General features: G+C 36.1%; 1 protein-coding gene across 6 annotated transcripts in view; it reads left to right on the top strand.

Annotated features, from left to right (window-relative positions):
* Nucleotides 1–18,687, top strand: part of BTG4 (BTG anti-proliferation factor 4) — a 61,459-nt gene that overhangs the window by 20,903 nt on the left and 21,869 nt on the right. For 3 of the 6 annotated variants that reach the window (XM_017883279.1, XM_017883278.1, XM_017883280.1), the window contains exons 5-6: nucleotides 130–328; nucleotides 2,242–2,390. In XM_017883279.1, coding sequence (XP_017738768.1) covers nucleotides 130–328; nucleotides 2,242–2,390 — 348 coding nt within the window. Of the gene's footprint in view, nucleotides 1–129; nucleotides 1,046–2,241; nucleotides 2,693–18,687 lie in introns of those variants that run through there. The other 3 variants (XM_017883277.1, XM_017883276.1, XM_017883281.1) reach the window with 2 other exon arrangements.

The raw sequence follows: 18,687 nt of genomic DNA on the forward strand, positions 1-18,687 counted from the left end.
AATGTCCTTCAATTTTTTAAGGCAATCTCTTCTAAAATAAGTTAGTGTATTGTCTCCCGGAAAGATTAGAGACAAAACTTGTAGGAAGTTGAATCACTAATTAGTACTTAAATTTCTTTTCCTACTTAGGTATGGTGAGAAAAACCATCCATTTACAGTTGCTTCTTTTAAAGGCAGATGGGAGGAATGGGAACTATATCAGCAAATCAGTTATGCAGTTAGTAGAGCCTCATCAGACGATTCCTCTGGCACTTCCTGCGATGAAGAAAGTTGTAGCAAGGAACCTCGTGTCATTCCTAAAGTCAGCAATCCAAAGAGTATTTATCAGGTCAAGTGTGTTCCAGTTCTTTTCTACACTTTTTTCTATCTGATTCTAAAAAAAATGCACTCATTATGAAAACAGAAGAAAAAAAAACATGGAAAGAACAAAACTGTAGATTTTTAAAAGCCAGAATCTTAATATTTTGGCAAAACTTTTTCTGTCTTCTTCACTGCACAATGTATTCCCTACTCTTGGCTGAGCTTTTAGGATCTACATGTCTACATAATCTTTTATTGTCCTATTTCTTCATACGGTATTTGAAGACACACAGGTTTCCTTCCACTTAAATTCCTACAGAATCAAAGATTAGATTAAGATTAGTGGGGCTTTTTTTTTTTTTTTTTTTTGGTCAAAGTTGAAAAATACCATGGGCATTTATCACAAAATTTGGATTTAGGAAAAGTCAATAGGCCATATACATGTCGCGCAGCTAGACAGTTTTTGCTGCCCAACCTATTTTTTTCCCTTTTTTAAACCTTAACCCATTGAAAGATATGCATATTTACATTTAAAAAGTTTCCTGAAACAGTGTTTACTAGGAGCAATGCTCCCAGTACTTCCAATTAAATTCATTTGATTTCAAGCATCTAAATTGATTTCATGACCCACAATTTGAAAAACACTGAACTAGAGAGAATTTGTTAACACTATATGTATATATTTGTTTGTACATTCTCTTAATCACCTATGTATTAAATGTTAAAGCAATTAAAATTTTAATATTCATTTGCCTCCCTTGTAACTGATTATTGTGGCAGAATTCTAGACTGTTTCCACGTGGTTGTAATATTTTTTAAAAAGCTGATAACTCGTATGGTGATGCCTGAATTTTAGGTTGTTTCTTGAGGTTTGATTCTCAAGCACAGAACTACTGGGTCACCGAGTATGAACATTTTACTGGTTTTTAATGTGTAGCTGAAACACCATATAGAAAGTTGTATTTATTTGTAGTGTCACCAGCTGTATGTAAAAGTGCCTGCTCTGCCTTTTTTTATCTGGTATTGGCTATTCTTATTTAAAAAAACAGATAATTCGATTAACATGATATGCATATGTAATACAGTATTAGTGAAATTAAACATTAAAAAATTCCATGTGCCCAAATGTTTTAGCACCTACTGTCTTACAAATTTTGTCTTATTCACCCATTCATTATTTGAAGTTCTAATGTATTATTATAGGTTCTTTATATGCCAGAATGATTTTAACCCCTTATCGTATTTCTGGCAAATGTTTTGTCCCTAGTTTTTTAAACTATGTGTGTCATTGATAGTTTCTTGGAAACAGTAACTTTAAAATGATGTATGACAAAGCCATGTTTTTCCTCAGTGTTATAACCAAACTATGTTATCCAAAGACCTGCTGTATGTCATTTAGCTTAAAATTAGTTTCCAAGAACCTATCGAGGTTGTTGAGTGAGGATTTATGGTATTTGCCTTAATTCTATTTTTATTTTTAGAAAGGTCTTCTTTCATTTGGGGATCAGACCTGTAATCAGCTCTATCCTTTTACAGCAATGTCTTTTCAAAGTGTGATCTGTAAAACATCTGTATCAGTCATCTAAGGTGTTTAAAATGAAGATTTCTAGGCTGTGGCCCCAGAGATCATGAACATGCAGTTTTGGATTGGGCTGGCAGGGGTGAGGTAGGGATGGAAGAGGGACAACTCAAGAATAAACATAAACTTGAATACGCATATTAAAAAGTTTTTAGTTGAATTAATTAACTTTTAAAAAAGGTACAGTATAAAGTGACTTATGTTCCTGCCAAGTGCTAGAAAAATTTTCAAAGATGGTTATGCACTTTCGATTCTATTTATTTGTGCTCCCTACGCTTTTGAAGTGCTTGACTTTTGAATTATGAGTTCATATTTTGTCCTTACAGCTAGTTTATTAGAGATCTTTATGCTTTTTTTTCCAGGTTGAAAACTTGAAACAGCCCTTTCAATCTTGGTTCCAAATCCCCCGCAAAAAGAATGTGGACGGCCGTGTTGGCCTCCTGGGAAACTCTTACCATGGCTCGCAGAAGCACCCTAAGTGTTACAGGCCTTCTATGCACCGGGTGGACAGGTACCACTGGGTCAACATACACCAATGATGCAGTGACTGGGCACATGGTGGGCGAGAGCTCAGAGGAGCGCCTTTATTCTAAAATAAAAATGAATTTAAGGTTGAGAGGCCCATGAAACAAAAAATGACCATATTAGGGATGAGGGTACACAATGGTAAATCCTCTCATACAGATCATGACTGTTCTTAGCTGTACTTTTAATTCTTATTTAATTTTACATGAAGTTTTATGTAACATTAGTGAATGTACCCAGTAAGGTAACAGAATGAAGATATTGACCTGTAGTAAGACTCAATGATTATGAAAAGTAATGGTTTAAATAAACGTACAGTGTTTTTATTGCTTCTTAGTTCAGTTCGCTGCAAGAAACAAACTTTTAAAAGTTTGTTTTTTGTAAAGAAGGGGTCTCCCTATGTTGCCCAGGCTGGTCGCAAACTCCTGAGCTCAAGCAATCCTCCTGTCTCAGCCTCCCAAAGTGTTGGGATTACAGGCGTGAGCCACCATGCCTGGCCACCATTCATTCTTACTCCCCTCACCCTCTACCACTTGCTAGAGGGAAAGCCGATGACTCTGCAGTCCATGTCTCTACAAATTTGATAGCAGTGAGAATTGTTTTGGCTGCTACTTTTCAATGTTTATGGTATGAGGAAATGCCCGTTAGGCTACTGCTGGTGAAGTTTATCTTTGCTAGATTTTATAGATTTTAAAATTAGGGAGGGAGATTCTACAATCCAGCTTCACTCTATTAGCCAAAAATAGTTTGACTCTTCTAAATTCTGTGTCTCTAGTTGTTAGAAAATTCCCAAAACCTTGTTGACTGGACCCATTCCTACTCATGCTGTTTGTTCTCAGCTGGGTGCTTGCTGTTTTTTGGCAGTTCCTGTTAATCTCCACTTAAGACGTATTGTAGTTGTCTTCTCAATCTCTTTTTACTCCATCCTCCTGTGCTCTCAGCAGGGGACTTGTTCTTTTTGTTTTCTCCTACTTCAAAACTTTATCCCTCCCTTCTCCTCTCTCATCTCCATTTTAAGACTTTGCTCTTCTCCAGTCGCTTGTATCTTCTCCCTACATCTTGGTTTTCTTGCTGAATTTCTGCTGTTAGGTGGTTCTCAATCCAGGAAGCTGGTAGCATTGGATCAGTCACAGCTTGGTTCTCTTGTGAGTAGACTTGTGCTTTGGGCCAGTGGCTCTGAGTGGATACAAAAAGTTGTGACCTTGAGTCCCAACTCAGGCAGGACATGCCAGCAGTCACGCTAGTGCTGACGAAGAGGGGTCTTGATTACAGCCTCATTACTTTGGGTGCAGCTCTTAGTATTCATTTTTTTTTTTCTCTCTATAAATGATGGTTCATTAGGGCACATAGCAGCATTATTTTGTGGGACAAACTCACCTATCCTTAATGGCATATGAGGTCAAGTTTCTCTGCTGAAAAATGAGTTTGTCCTGTCTTGAAGAGCTTTCTGCTATAGTATGGGAGTTGTTGTGAACCTCCCCAGATTTCTCTCAAGGTAACCACAACACTAGTTTACTGGCCCCTCAGCAAACCATCCCCTGGAGGTGGTTGTGATGTTTGCCAGCCTCCATATGTGTGTGGGTGAATTCTGGTCTCCAGAAAATGGGGCAGAAACAAGACTACCAGCAATGGGTGTAAGTATTAGGCTTTAGGATGCTGGCATGTATGTGAATGTACTTTAGTTTAATCCTTAACCATCAAGTTAGAATTTCTGGTAACACTTCATTTTCTCTGCCTCCCTACCTTCTACCCGTGTGCAGGCAATTGTCATTAGTTACCTGTCTGGTCTTGTTCCCCATCCTAAGGTAATCTTTACTCTTCAATTTAAAATGTTTCAATCAGGAAAATATTCAAATTCTAGAATACGGCTTCTGGTCTTAATGACTTGAGTTCTTGCATGTCTTTTCAGCCTAACCTCGACTCTCCTTTTGGACTCTGTTTTTTATTTTCTTTTTATTTTTTTGTTTCCTTTGAGACAGAGTCTCACTTTGTTGCCCAGGCTGGAGTTCAGTGGTGAGATCTCGGCTCACTGCAACCTCTGCCTCCCAGGTTCAAGTGATTCTCATGCCTCGGCCTCCAGAGTAGCTGGGACTACAGGCGTGCACCACCACGCCCGAGTAATTTTTGTATTTTTAGTAGAGACGGTGTTTTACCATGTTGGCCAGGTTGGTCTCGAACTCCTGGCCTCAAGCGATCCACACACCTTGGCCTCCCAAAGTGCTGGGATTACCAGGGACTCTGGTATTTAAGTGTTCTTGATTGGGATACTTCTCACCTTGCCTCATTGTTCTCCCTTCACTCTTGATCTTTGGGTATCACTTGAGATACCATCTCTTCCAGGAAGACTTCCTGATCCCCAAGTCCAGTTTATAGTCACATGTTAGGGGTTCCTTATAGCATTCTGTCTGCCCCTAGAAGAGCATTTAACTATTATAATTGTTTCATAGTTATCAGTATCCTCCCAATAGACTGAGTTTTCAGAGTATAGATACCTCATATTCCCATTTAACGTTGGCATATAGCAGTGTTCAGATTTATAGACTGAATGACTTTTATTGGTGATTAAATGCTTGCCTAATATATAATCTGATACACAGCATTAAATAATGCTTGTTGGTTGATCATTCTCTCAGCGGAGTAAGAAGTACTGTGTTCTAGGCTGGGCATGGAGAACTAATTGCTGTAAAAATCTGAAGCTGTTTGGTCTTTACATGTACAATTTATTGGACTAAAAAAGAAAAATCAACCATATATAATACTTGCTAGATATAAAGTGCAACATAATATTTGGATATGACAAGAGTGAGTGATCTTTCAAGAACCTTTACACAGAGGGTTTTATTAATAAAGTTTCCCTTGTAGTTTGCAAGGTTGGTTTAAAAAATTTTCCAGCCAGCAGAGGTGACACTGTACCCCTGAACCCCATGCTACTGATGGACACTGCTAGTCAATCACAATGTTCTGATTTGGGTTCAGAGATTGCCTCATAATTCTTGTAGCATAGTACTTGAGATGACCATTATAATTAATTGTTCCAAATTGGTATTCAAGAAGAAACCAATTCCACAATGTGCTAGGGTTTGGCTCAGAGGGAGCCATCTATGAACATTTGAGCCCTATGTAATCCTTTATGGCCTCTCAGGAGGCTCTGAGCAAATGTGTAGGGGAAAAAATATAATCAACGATATATTTTTACTGTGATTAAAAGTAGTCAACATACTTGAAAAGCCCCTAAATATATTACTATCATATCTATTAGTATATTTGTATAATAACCAAATTAGATCTTCCTAATCTACATTTTGAAAATTTTCTATGATGAACATGTACCACTTATTTTCCTTTCTTTTCTTTCTTTTTTGAGATCAGGTCTCACCCTGTCACCTAGGTTGGAGAGCAGTGGTGCAATCATAGCTCACTGCAGCCTTGACTCCCTGGCTTGAGTGATCCTCTTGCCTCAGCCTCCTGAGTAGCTGGGACTACAGGTGCCTGGCTAATTTTCAATTTTTAGTAGAGAACGAGGTCTTACTATGTTGCTGAGGCTGGCCTTGAACTCCTGAGCTCAAGGGATCCTCCTGCTTCAGCTTCCCAAAGTGCTGGGATTACAGGCATGAGCCACTGTTCCTGGCCTTCTCTTTTTAAAAAAAATTTTATCTTGAGGTAATTATAAATTCCCATGCAGTTGTAAGAAGTAACATAGATCCCACACATTCTTTCACCTAGTTTTCCCCCTTGGTAGCATTTTGCAAAACTTTAGTACAGTATCCCAAGCAGATATTGACATTGCTACAGTCAAGATACAGAACACTTCCATCACCACAAGAATTCCTCTTGTTGCCCTTTTATAGTTGCATACACTTCCTCCCTCTCCCATCCCTTTCTTAACGCCTTGGCAACCACTAATCTTTCCCCTATTCTTTTAATTTTGTCATCTCAAGAATGTTATAAATTAATCATACTGTAGGTAACCTTTTGGGATTGGCTCTTTTCACTAAGCATAGTTCTTTGGAGATTCATCCAGGTTGCTGCATGTATTGGTAGTTTATTCCTTATTGTTACTGAGTAGTATTCCATGGTATGGATACACCACAGTTTAGCCATTTACCTGTCAAAGAACAACTGAATTGTTTCTGGATATTAGGAATAAAGCTGCTACAAACATTTGTGTAGACAATGTGTGAACATAGGCATGTATTCCAGAGAAAGAAAAACATATGAGCGGAATTAATGGGTCATATAGTAGTTGCCTGCTTCGTTTTTAAAGAAACTGCCATTTTATGTTCCCATCAGCAGTGTATGACTGATTCAGCTTCTCCACATACTTATCAGTCTTTGGTATTGTTATAACTTTTTATTTCAGCCATTCTGATGGGTGTGTAGGATATCTTAGTATGGTTTTAATTTACATGACCCTCATGGCTAGGGAAGTTGAACATCTTGTGCTCATTTGGCATCTGAATATCCTCTTTGATGAAATATCTGTATGTCTCCTGGCCATTTTCTAATTGAGTGTGTTGTTTATTTTTCCACTGAGTTTTGAGAGTATTTGATATGATATATTCTAGACACTGGTCCTTTGTCAGATGTGTGGCTTGAAACTATTTTCTTCCAGTTTGTACATTGCATTTAAAAAATTTCTTCATTTTTAATTATTATGGGTACATAATAGTTATATATATGGAGTACATGTGATGTTTTGATAGTGATGTTTTGGTACAGGCATATGATGTGTTATAAATCATGGTAATTGGGGTATTCATCATCTCAAGCGTTGATCATTTCTTTGTGTTAGGAACATCCCAATTTCACTTTCAGTTATTTATTTTTTTTATTTTTGAGGCAGACTTTTGCTCTCATTGCCCAGGCTGGAGTGCAATGGCACGACCTTGGCTCACTGCAACCTCCACCTGCCAGTATCAAGCAATTCTCCTGCCTCAGCCTCCACAGTAGCATGCGCCCGCCACCATGCCTAGCTAATTTTGTTTTTTGGTATTTTTAGTAGAGATAGGATTTCACCATGTTGGCCAGGCTGGTCTCAAACTCCTGGTCTCACATGATCCACCCACCTCAACCTCCCATGGTGCTGGGATTATAGGCATGAGCCACTGTGCCTGGACACTTTCAGTTATTTTAAAATGTACAGTACCTTATCGACCATGGTCATCCTATTGTATTACTAAGTACTAGATCTTAATTATTCTGACTGTATTTTTGTGCCCATTAACAATCCTTGCTCACCCAGCCCCTCCCTGCTATCCTTCCTAGCTTCTGGTAACCAACCATTCTACTCTATTTCCATGGGTTCAATATTTTTTTCACTCCCATGTATGAATGAGAACATATAATATTTGTCTTTCTGTGCCTGGCTTATTTCACTTAATGTCCTCTAGTTCCACCCATTGTTGCAAATGACAGGATTTTATTCTTTTTTTTATGAAGGATTTTATTCTTTTTTATGGTTGAATAATATTCCATTGTATATGTGTACCACATTTTCTTTATCCATTCATCTGTTGATGGATACTTAGGTTGATTCCATATGTTAGCTGTTGTCAATAGGGTTGCAATAAACATGGGAGTGCAGATATGTCTTTGATATACTCTTTTCCTTTCTTTTGGATATGTATCTAGCCATGGGATTCCTGGATCATACGGTAGTTCTATTCGTGGTTTTTTGAGGAACCTCCATACTGTTCTCCATAGTGGCTGTGTAACTTTGCATTCCCACCAACAGGGTATGAGGGTTCCCCTTTCTACACATCCTCACCAGCAACTGTTATTACTTGTCTTTTTGATGCCATTTTAATGGGGTGAGATGATATCTCATTGTAGTTTTGATTTGTGTTTCTCTGATTAGTGATGCTGAATTTATTTTCATATACCTGTTGGCCATTTGTTTTTGTTTGTTTGTTTTTTTGAGATGGAGTTTCACTCTTGTTGCCCAGGCTGGAGTGCAATGGTGTGATCTCAGCTCACCACAACCTCTGCCTTCTGGGTTCAAGTGATTCTCCTGCCTCAGTCTCCCGAGTAGCTGGAATTACAGGCATGCACCACCATGCCCGGCTAATTTTGTATTTTTAGTAGAGATGGGTTTTCTCCATGTTGGTCAAGCTGGTCTCGAACTCCCAACCTCAGGTGATGTACCCACTTCAGCCTCCCAAAGTGCTGGGATTACAGGCTTGAGCCACTGCACCTGGCCTTGTTTGTCTTCTTTTAAGAAATCTCTATTCAGTACCTTCTGAGCCAAATAAAAACAAAGAAAACAAAAGAAATGCCTATTTGGACTTTTTGTCCAAAAAAAATTGGATTTTTTTTTTCCTATTGAGTTGTTTGAGCTTCTTATATATTCTATTAGTTAATACCTGTCAGATGGGTAGTTTGTAAATAGGTTCTCCTGTTCTGTGAGTTGTCTCTTCACTTTGTTGATTATTTCCTTTGCTGTGCAAAGCTTTTTAGCTAGACGTGATCTCATTTGTCCATTTTTGTTTTGGTTGCCTGTGATTTTGAGGTCTTCCCAAGAAACCTTTGCCCAGACCAATGTTCTAGAACATTTTCCTAATGTTTCCTTCTAGTAGTTTCATAGTTTCAGTTCTTATATTTAAGTTCTTAATCCATCTTGATTTCTACATATGGCAAGAGATAGAGGTCTAGTTTCATTCTTTTGTGTATGGATATCCAGTTTTCCCACCACTATTTATTGATAAGACTGTCCCTAGTATATGTTCTTTGCACCTTTGTTGAAAATGAGTTGACTATAAATGCATGGACTTATTTCTGGGTTTTCTATTCTGTTCCATTGGTCATTGTGTGTGTTCTTATGCCACTGCTATGCTGGTTTGGTTACTATAGCTCTGTAGTATAATTTGGAGTCAGGTTATATGATTCCTTCAGTTTTGCTCCTTTTTGCTTAGGATGGCATTGGCTATTCTGGGTCATTTGTGATTACATATACGTTTTAGAATTTTTTTTCTATTTCTGTGAAGAATGTCATTGGTATTTTGATAGGGATTGCACTGAATCTGTAGACTGCTTTGGGTACCATGGACATTTTAACACTATTCATTCTTCCAGCCCATGAACATGGAATGTCTTTCCATTTTTTGGTGTGCTCTTCAATTTCTTTCATCAATATTTTATAGTTTTCATTGTGGATATCATTCACTTTTTTGGTTAAGTTTGTTCCTAGGTATTTTATTTGTAGCTATTGTAAATTGGATTCGTTTCTTGGTTTCTTTTTCAGATTGTTTACTGTTAGCATATAGAAATGCTACTGATTTTGTATGTTGATTTTATATCCTGCAATTTTACTGAATTTATTTTCAGTTCCAATAGATTTTGGTGTGGAGTCTTTAGGTTTTCTAAATATAAGATTATATTGTTTGCAAAGAAGGATAATTTGACTTCGTCCTTTCCAATTTGGATACCCTTTATTTCTTTCTCTCATCTAGTTGTTCTGGCTAGAGCTTCCAGTACCATGTTGAATAAAAGTGGTGAAAGTGGGCATCCTTGTCTTGTTCCAGATCTTAGAGAAAAGGCTTTCAGTTTTTCCATTCAGTATGATCCTAGCTGTGGGTTTGTCATATGTGGCTTTTATGATTTTGAGGTATGTTCCTTCTATACCCAATTTGTTGAGTATTTTAACATGAAGGGATGATGAATTTTGAGTGTTTTTTTCAGTGTCAATCAAAATTATCTTATGCCCATTTGACCCAGGAATCTCATTACTGGGTATATACCCAAAGGAATATAAATCATTCTATTATAAAGATACATGCACGTTTATGTTTATTGCAGCACTATTCACAATAGCAAAGACATGGAGCCAACCTAAATGCCCGTCAACGATAGTCTGGATAAAGAAAATGTGATACATTTACACCATGGAATACTACACAGTCATAAAAAGGAAAGAGATCATGTTTTTTGCAGGGACATGGATTGAGCTGGAAGCCATTATTAGCAAACTAACACAGGAACAGAAAATCAAGCACTGCATATTCTCACTCACAAGTTGGAGCTGAACAATGAGAACACATGGACACAGGGAGGGGAACAACACATATTGGCGCTGTCAGGGAGGAGGAGCGGGGGAGGTGAGCATCAGGATAAAGAGCTAATGCATGGGGGGCTTAATACCTAGGTAATGGGTTGATAGGTACAGCAAACCACCATGGTATATGTTTATCTGTGTAACAAACCTGCACATCCTGCACATGTATCACCAAACTTGAAATAAAATAAAATAGAATATTTAAAAAAATCAATAAAAAATATGGTTTTTATCTTTGATTCTCTCAATGTGATGTTCACATCATTTTTTTGCATTTTTTTTTTTTTTGAGACGGAGTTTCACTGTCGCCCAGGCTGGAGTGCAGTGATGTGATCTCGGCTCACTGCAACCTCCAACTTCCGGGTTCATGCCATTCTCCTGCCTCAGCCTCCCGAGTAGCTGGGACTACAGGTGCCCGCCACCACACCCGGCTAATTTTTTTTTATATGTTTAGTAGAGACGGGGTTTCACCGTGTTAGCCAGGATGGTCTCGATCTCCTGACCTCGTGATCCACCCACCTTGGCCTCCCAAAGTGCTAGGATTACAGGCGTGAGCCACTGCGCCTGGCCATTTTTTTGCATATTTTTAACCATCCTTGCATCCCTGGGATGAATCCCACATGATCATGATCATGCTGAATACTTTTTAAATGTGCTATTGAATTCAGTTTGCTGGTATTTCACTGAGGATTTTTGCATCTATATTCATCAGAGATACTGGCCTGTAGTTTTCTTTTTTCTGTTGTATCTTTGTCTGGGTTTGATATCAGAGTAATACTGGCCTCATAGTATGGGTTTGGAAGTATTACCTCCTGTTCAATTTTTTTAGCCCAAATTTTTAGAATAGTATGAATAGTATGTATTTATGTATGTATATATGTATGTATGTATGTATGTATGTATGTATGTATGTATGTATTTGGAGACAGGGTCTTACTTTGCCACCCAGGCTGGAGTGCAGTGGTGTGATCTCAGGTCACTGCAACCTTTGCCTCCCAGGCTCAAGCAATCCTCCTGCCTCAGCTTTCTAAGTGCTGTGACTACAGGTGCACACCACCATGTCTGATTAATTTTTGAGTTTTTGTTGAGATGGGGTTTCATCACGTTGCCCAGGCTGGTTCTTGAACTCCTGGGCTCAAGTGATCAACCCACCTTGACCTTCCAAAGTGCTGGTATTACAGGCATCACAGTTCTTTAAATGTTTGGTAGAATTTAGCAGTGAAGCCTTTAGATCCTGGGCTTTTCTTTGGTAGAAGCAGTAGTGAAAACCTTTCTATCTCATTACTTGTTATTGGTCTATTCAGGTTTTGGGTCTCTTCAGGTTTCAATCTTGACAGGTTGTATGTCTAGGAATTTATCCATTTCATCTAGGTTTTCCAATTTGTTGACGCATAGTTGCTCTTCTGTGGTATCAGTTGTAATGTCTCCCTTTTCATCTCTGGTTTTATTTATTTGGTTCTTCTCTCTTTTTTCCTTTTTAGCTATCTCCTACAGGAAAGATCTTTATTCTTAGTCTGGCTAAAGGTTTGTCAATTTTGTTTATCTTTTTAAAAAACCACTTTTCATTTTGTTCTTTTGTATTTTTTTAAAGTCTCAATTTCATTTACTTCTTCTCTGATCTTTCATTTCTTCTGCAAGTTTTTGAGTTTGGTTTGCTCTTGCCTTTCTAGTTCTTCAAGGATGCATTGTTAGATTGTTTATTTGAAGTTTTTCTATTTTTTGACGGAGGCATTTATTGCTATAAACTAGCACTCCTAGTACTGCTTTTGCTGTATTCCATTGGTTTTGGTATGTTGTATTTAATTTGTTTCAATACATTTTTATATTTTCTTAATTTCTTCATTGACCTTATGGTCGGTTAGGAGCATATTTTAAAATTTCCATGTGATTGTATAGTTTCCAAAGTTCCTTTTTTTATTGATTTCTAGTTTTATTCCATTGTGGTTGGAAAAGGTAGTTGATATGATTTCATTTTTTAAAAAATTTTTGAGACTTGTTTTGTGGCCTAACATATGGTCTCTCCTTGAGAATGTTCCAGATACCGAGGAGAAGAATGGGTATTCTGCAGCTGTTGGATTAAATGTTCTGTAAATGTCTGTTAGGTCCTTTTGGTGTACAGTACAGATTAAGTCCAGTGTTTCTTTGATTTTCTGTTGGGGTCATCTGTCCAATAGTGAAAGTGGCATGTTGAAACTCCCAGGTATTATTGTATTGAGGTCTATCTCTCTTTGGCTCCAGTAATATTTTCTTTATAAATCCAGGTGCTCCAGTGTTGGGTATATATATATTTATAATTGTTATATCCTTTTGTTGAATTGACTCCCTTATCATTGTATAATGACCTCCTTTGTCTCTTTTACAGTTTTTGTCTTGAAATCTATTTTATTTGACAACTGTAGTTTCTCATGCTTTTTTGGTTTCCATTTGCGTAGAATATCTTTTTCAGTCTATGTGTGCCTTTATAGGTGATATGAGTTTCTTGCAGGCAGCATGTAATTGGGTGTTTTAAAAACTCCATTCAGCTACTGTATGTCTTTTGATTGGAGAATTCAGTCCATTTAAATTTCAGTGTTGTTATTGATAGGTAAGAACTTACTACTGCCATTTGATTTGTTTTCTGGTTGTTTTGTTGGTCCTCTCTTTCCTTCCTGTCTTCCTTTGTGTAAAAGTGATTCCCTCTGACAGTATGTCTTAATTTCCATTCACTTTTTTGTGTATCTCTTATAGGTTTTTGCTTTGCCATTACTATGAAGCTTGCAAATAGCACTTATTAACTAATTATTTAAAAATGGTAACAACTGTGATTACAAAGAAAAGCAAAGCAAAGATAAAATTAAAACACTACACTTGAACTCCATCTCTTCCCTACCCCTGCTTTGGCTTTTGTTCTCTTTATTTATCTTTTATGCTGTGTATCTATTAAAATGTAGTTGTAATTATTTTTGATAGATTTGTCTTTTAGTCTTCCTATGAAAGATATGAGTGGTTTATATTACACTGTTAATGCAACTATACTGTTAGCACAACTACAGTGTTAGTGTATTTATTTTTCTGTGTACTTACTGTTACGAGTAATTTTTATATCTTCAGATTACTTCTTGTTCATTAACGTCCCTTTTTTTCAGATTGAATAGCTTTCTTTAGATTTCTTGTAAGGCGGGTCTGGTGTTGGTGAAATCCCTCAGCTTTTATTTTTCTATGAAAGTCTTTATTTCTCCTTTGTGTTTGAAGCATAATTCTGCTAGATATGATATTCTAGGTTAGACTTTCTTTTTTTTTGGCACTTTGAATGTCATTCCACTCTCTCTTGGTCTGTGAGATTTCCACGGAGGTGTCTGCTGCCAGATATACTAGAGATCCTTTATATGTTATTTGCTTGTTTTCTCCTACTACTTTTAGGATACTTTATCCTTGTTCTTTAAGGGTTTGATTGTTGTATACCCTGAGATAGTCTTATTTAGGTTGAATCTTTTTGGTGTCCCATGACTTTCTTGTACTTGGATCTTCATATCTCCAGGCTTGGAAATTTCTGTCATTTCTTTGAATAAACTTTCTACCCTGATATTTCTATCTGTCTCTTTCTCTGTCTTCTTTAAGGGCAACAACTCTTAGATTTGGTGTTTTGAGTCTATTTTCTAGATCTTGCAGGTGTGCTTCTTTTTTATTCTTTTCTCTAACTGTATGTTTTCATGTAGCCTGACTCAAATTCACTAATTTTTTCTTCAGCTTGGTCAATTTGCTGTTGATTCTGATGCATTTTTCAGTTTGTCAGTTGAATTTTTTAGCTCCAGAATTTTTGCTTGATTTAAAACAAATTATTTCAATCTTTTTGTTGAATTTTCTGAAAGAATTCTCAATTTCTTCTCTGTTACCTTTTTATCTATGTTGCTGAGCTTCCTCAAGATGGTGATTTTGATTCCCTGTCTGAAAGATGATATCTTCCTCACTGTGGGATTGTTCACTGGTGTCTAATTTAGTTTATTTGGTGAAGTCATGTTTTCTTGGATGTTGTTGATGCTTGTGGCTATTCATCAATGTTTGGGAATTGAAGAGTTAGATATTCCAGTCTTTAAAATCTGGATTTATTTGTACCCATCCTTCTTGAGAAGGCTTTCCATATACTAAAAGGGGATTGAGCATTGTGGTCTAAGCCTGTGGTCACTGCAGGTGTATCAGCACTGGGGTGTACCCTAAGCATAAGAATGCTGCAACTTCTACTGACTCCTTGAGGAACTGCCTTGGTGGGTTGGGTTGTTTTGGTTCTTGTGAAGGTGCTTTCTTGCATGGGTTGTTATTCAATTTGGTGTTCCTGTGGAGGATGATTGCTGGATGGTTCTAGTAGGCCATCTTGCTCAGACTTCTAGCTTGTCTTTTTATCCTCTTAATGATGTCTTTCACAGATCAAAATCTTTTAATTTTGATGAAGTCCAATTCCTTAATTTTTCTCTTATGGATCATGATTTGGTGTCAAGTCTCAGATCTTTTTGCCTAACTCTAGATCCTGAAGTTTGTTGTTTTTTTCTAAAGTTTTATGTTTCACATATAGTTCACCATCTATTTTAAGTTAATTTTTTGTAGGAGGTACAAGACTTAGATTAAAGTGCTTTTTTCCCCTCTATGAATATCCACTTACTCCAGCACCATTTGTTAAAATGAAAAGACTATCTTTCTGCCATTGAATTGTTCTTGCCTCTTTGTGAAAATTCAGTTGGATATATCTCTGTGGGTGTATTTCTGTGTTCTTGGCCTGTGTGTTTATTCTTCTGCCAACACCACACAGTCTTGATTATTGTAGCTGTGTAAGTCTTGAAACTGGATAGATTCTTCCCACTTTATTCTTTCTAAAAATTACTTTAGCTATTCTAGTTTATTTCCCTTTCCATATACATTTTGGAGTGATCTTGTCTACATCTATGAAAAATCTTGCTGAGATTTTGAAAGGTATTTTATTCAACCTATATATCAATTTGGAGAGAATGGATGGCTCTACTATGTTGAGTATTCCAATTTATGAACACAATATGTTTCTCCATTTATTTAGATCTTCAATTTCTTCCTTCGTGTGTGTGTGTGTGTATGTGTATGTGTGCTATAAAACTCTTGTACATGATTTTTAGATTTATATCTAAGAACTTCATTTTTTGATCAATTATAAGTGGTGTTATATTTTTAGTTTCAGTATCCATATGTTCATTGGTAATATATAGAAATACAGTAGATTTTTGTATGTTTATTTTTTGTCCGTTCTAGATGTTGCTGAACTTACTTATTCCAGGAATTTTTTTTTTATCTCTGTGTAGATTCCTTGGGATTTTCTGTATTGACAATCATGTCATCTGCATAGGGATAGTTTTATTTATTTCTTTTCCAATATGGATGCATTTTATTTCTTTTCTTGTGCCTTTTGTGGGTATAACTTTTGACTCTATGTTGAATAGGAGTGCTGAGAACAGACATCCTTGACTTGTTCCTTTTTTTGGGAGAAAGCAATCTTTCACCATTAAGTAGATACTCACCAATTTTGTAGATACTACTTTAAAAAAAATCAAATTGAAGTTCCCTTCTAGTCCTATTTTTTGAGGGTTTTAATCATAAATGGCTGTTGAATTTTGTAAAATGCTTTTCTGCATCCATTTATATAATCATATAATTTTCTTCTTTAGCCTATTGACGTGTGGATTACTATGATTTTTTAAAAAAATATTAAACCATCTTTGTGTCCATGGAATAAACCCAGCTTGATCATGGCATATAATTCATTTTATATAATCCTGAAATTTATTTGCTAATATTCATGAAATATATTGGTTTACAGTTCTAATTTTTTGTACTATCTTTGGTTTTGGTATCAGAGTAATACTATAAATATCTACTACAATATGTAACTTATTATATACATACCACAAACACTTCATAAAGTAAATCAGAAAGTAATCCCCTTCTATTTTCTGGAAGAAATTGCATAGAGTTGCTGTTACTCTTATTTTTAAGTGTTTGGTAGAATTATATTATGAAGCTATCTGGGCCTGGAGACTAAATTCAGTTTCCTTAATAGTTATAGGATTATTTAAAATATATGTCCTATAGGGTGAGTTGTAATACTTTGTGTTTCTTAACAAATTAGCCTATTTTATCTCTGAAATTTATGCACGTAGAGTTGTTTATAGTGTTTCCTTATTATCCTTTAGATGTCTGCAGGTCTTTGTGGTATCCCTACATTCATTCTTGATATTGGTAATTTGTGTCTTCGCTTTCTTTTAATTGTCAGTTTTCTAGAGGGTTGTCAATTTTACTGACCTTTCCAAAGAAATAACTCTTTGTTTTATTGCGTTTTTTTCTATTGTTTTGTTTTAGTTTCATTTATTTTGCTTTTATTACTTCCTTTCTCCTGCTTGCTTTGGGTTTATTTTACTCTTTTCTAGATTTTGTGGTGGAAACTAAGATTATTGAGTTGACACTTTCCCTCTTTTCTAATGTATATACTTAGTATTGTAAATTTGCCTCTCAGAACTGCTTTAGCTGTGTCTTGTAAATTTTGATATGTTGTATTTTCTTTGATATTCAGTTCAATGTATCTTTTATTTTCCTAAGACTCCTTCTTTAACCACTGGATTATTTAGAAGTATGTTGTTTAGTTTATAAGTGTTTGGAGATTTACCTGTTTTTGTTATTTATTTCTAATTTGGTTCTGTTCTGGTTGGAGAATACACTTTGCATGTTTTCAATTTAAAAAAATTTGTTGAGGTTTGCTTATGCCCCAGGATATGATTTTTGTTGCATATCCTGTGGGCACTTGCATGTACATCCTGTTGTTGTTGTTGGGGGGAGTGTCCCATAAATGTTAATTAGATAATGTTGATTGATGGTGTCAAGTTCTTTTATATCCTTGCTGATTTTCTATCTAGTTCTATAAATTGCTGAGAGGAGGTATTGAAATCTCCAACTATAATTGTGATTTGTCTGTTTCTCTTTGTTTCACATGTGTTGCAGTTCAGTTGTGTATATAAGCGCTGAGGACTGCTATGTATTCTTGGTAGATTGACTCTTTCATCATTATGTAATGTTCCTGTTTCTGGTAATCCAGTTTGCTGTGATGTCTGCTTTATCTGATATTAATATAGCCATTTCTACTTTCTTTTGATTAATGTTTGCATAGTATCTATTTTTGATTCTTTTGCTTTCAATATGCTTATTTTGTTATATTCAAGGTGAGTTTCTTGTAGATGGCATATTGGTGAGTCTTATTTTTAGTTCACACTACCAATTTCTGTCTTTTAACTGGTGTTTTTAGACTATTTGCATTTATTGCAATTATAAATATGTTAGGCCTTGAGTTTGCCAGTTAGTTTTTGTTTTCTGTTCTTTTTCATTTCTCAATTTTCTTTTCCTTACCTTCTTGTGGGTTACTTGAACACTTTTAGAATTTCATTTTAGCATATCTTTAGTGTTTTTGAGCATATTTCTTTGTATAGCTTTTTTAGTGGTTGCTCTAGGTATTGCATTATATGTATGTAACTTGTCACAGTCTACCACTGTTGTCTTATAAGTTCAAGTAAAATATAAAAGCCTTACTTTCCTTCATCTTGTTATCTTCCCCAATTTATAATATACTTGCATTAAATATTTCCTCTACATATATTTAGAGCTATAATAGACAGTGTTATAGTTTTCACTTCAACTGTTAATTTAGAAATTCAAGAGAAGGAAAGTCTATCATATTTATCCATAATTTCACTTCCTGTGTTTTTCCTTCCTGATGTTACAAGTTCTTTCTTTTGTTTCCCTTCTATTTAGAGAACTTCATTTAGCCATTCTTTTAGGTTAGGCATGCTTGATATATTCCTAGCTCTTTTTTAAAAATAGAGAACAGGGTCTCACTCTGTTGCCCAGGCTCGTCTTGTACTCCTAGGCTCAAGTGATCCTCCCACCTTGGTCTCCTGAAGTGTTGGAATTACAGGCATGAGTCACTGCACGTGGCTTGTTCTTAGCTTTGATTCATCTGAGAATGTATTGTTGTTTCTCCTTCTCATTCTTAAAGAATATTTCTCCTTGTATAGAATTTTGGGTTTACCAGCTAATATCATAATGACAGGATCAAGTTCACACATAACAATATTAACCTTAAATGTAAATGGACTAAATGGTCCAATTAAAAGACACAGACTGGCAAATTGGATAAAGAGTCAAGACCCATCAGTCTGCTGTATTCAGGAGACCCATCTCACATGCAGAG

This window comes from Rhinopithecus bieti, unplaced genomic scaffold (genome assembly GCF_001698545.2).
Source record: "Rhinopithecus bieti isolate Rb0 unplaced genomic scaffold, ASM169854v2 scaffold_11964, whole genome shotgun sequence".
In the NCBI taxonomy this organism is placed as follows: domain Eukaryota; kingdom Metazoa; phylum Chordata; class Mammalia; order Primates; family Cercopithecidae; genus Rhinopithecus; species Rhinopithecus bieti.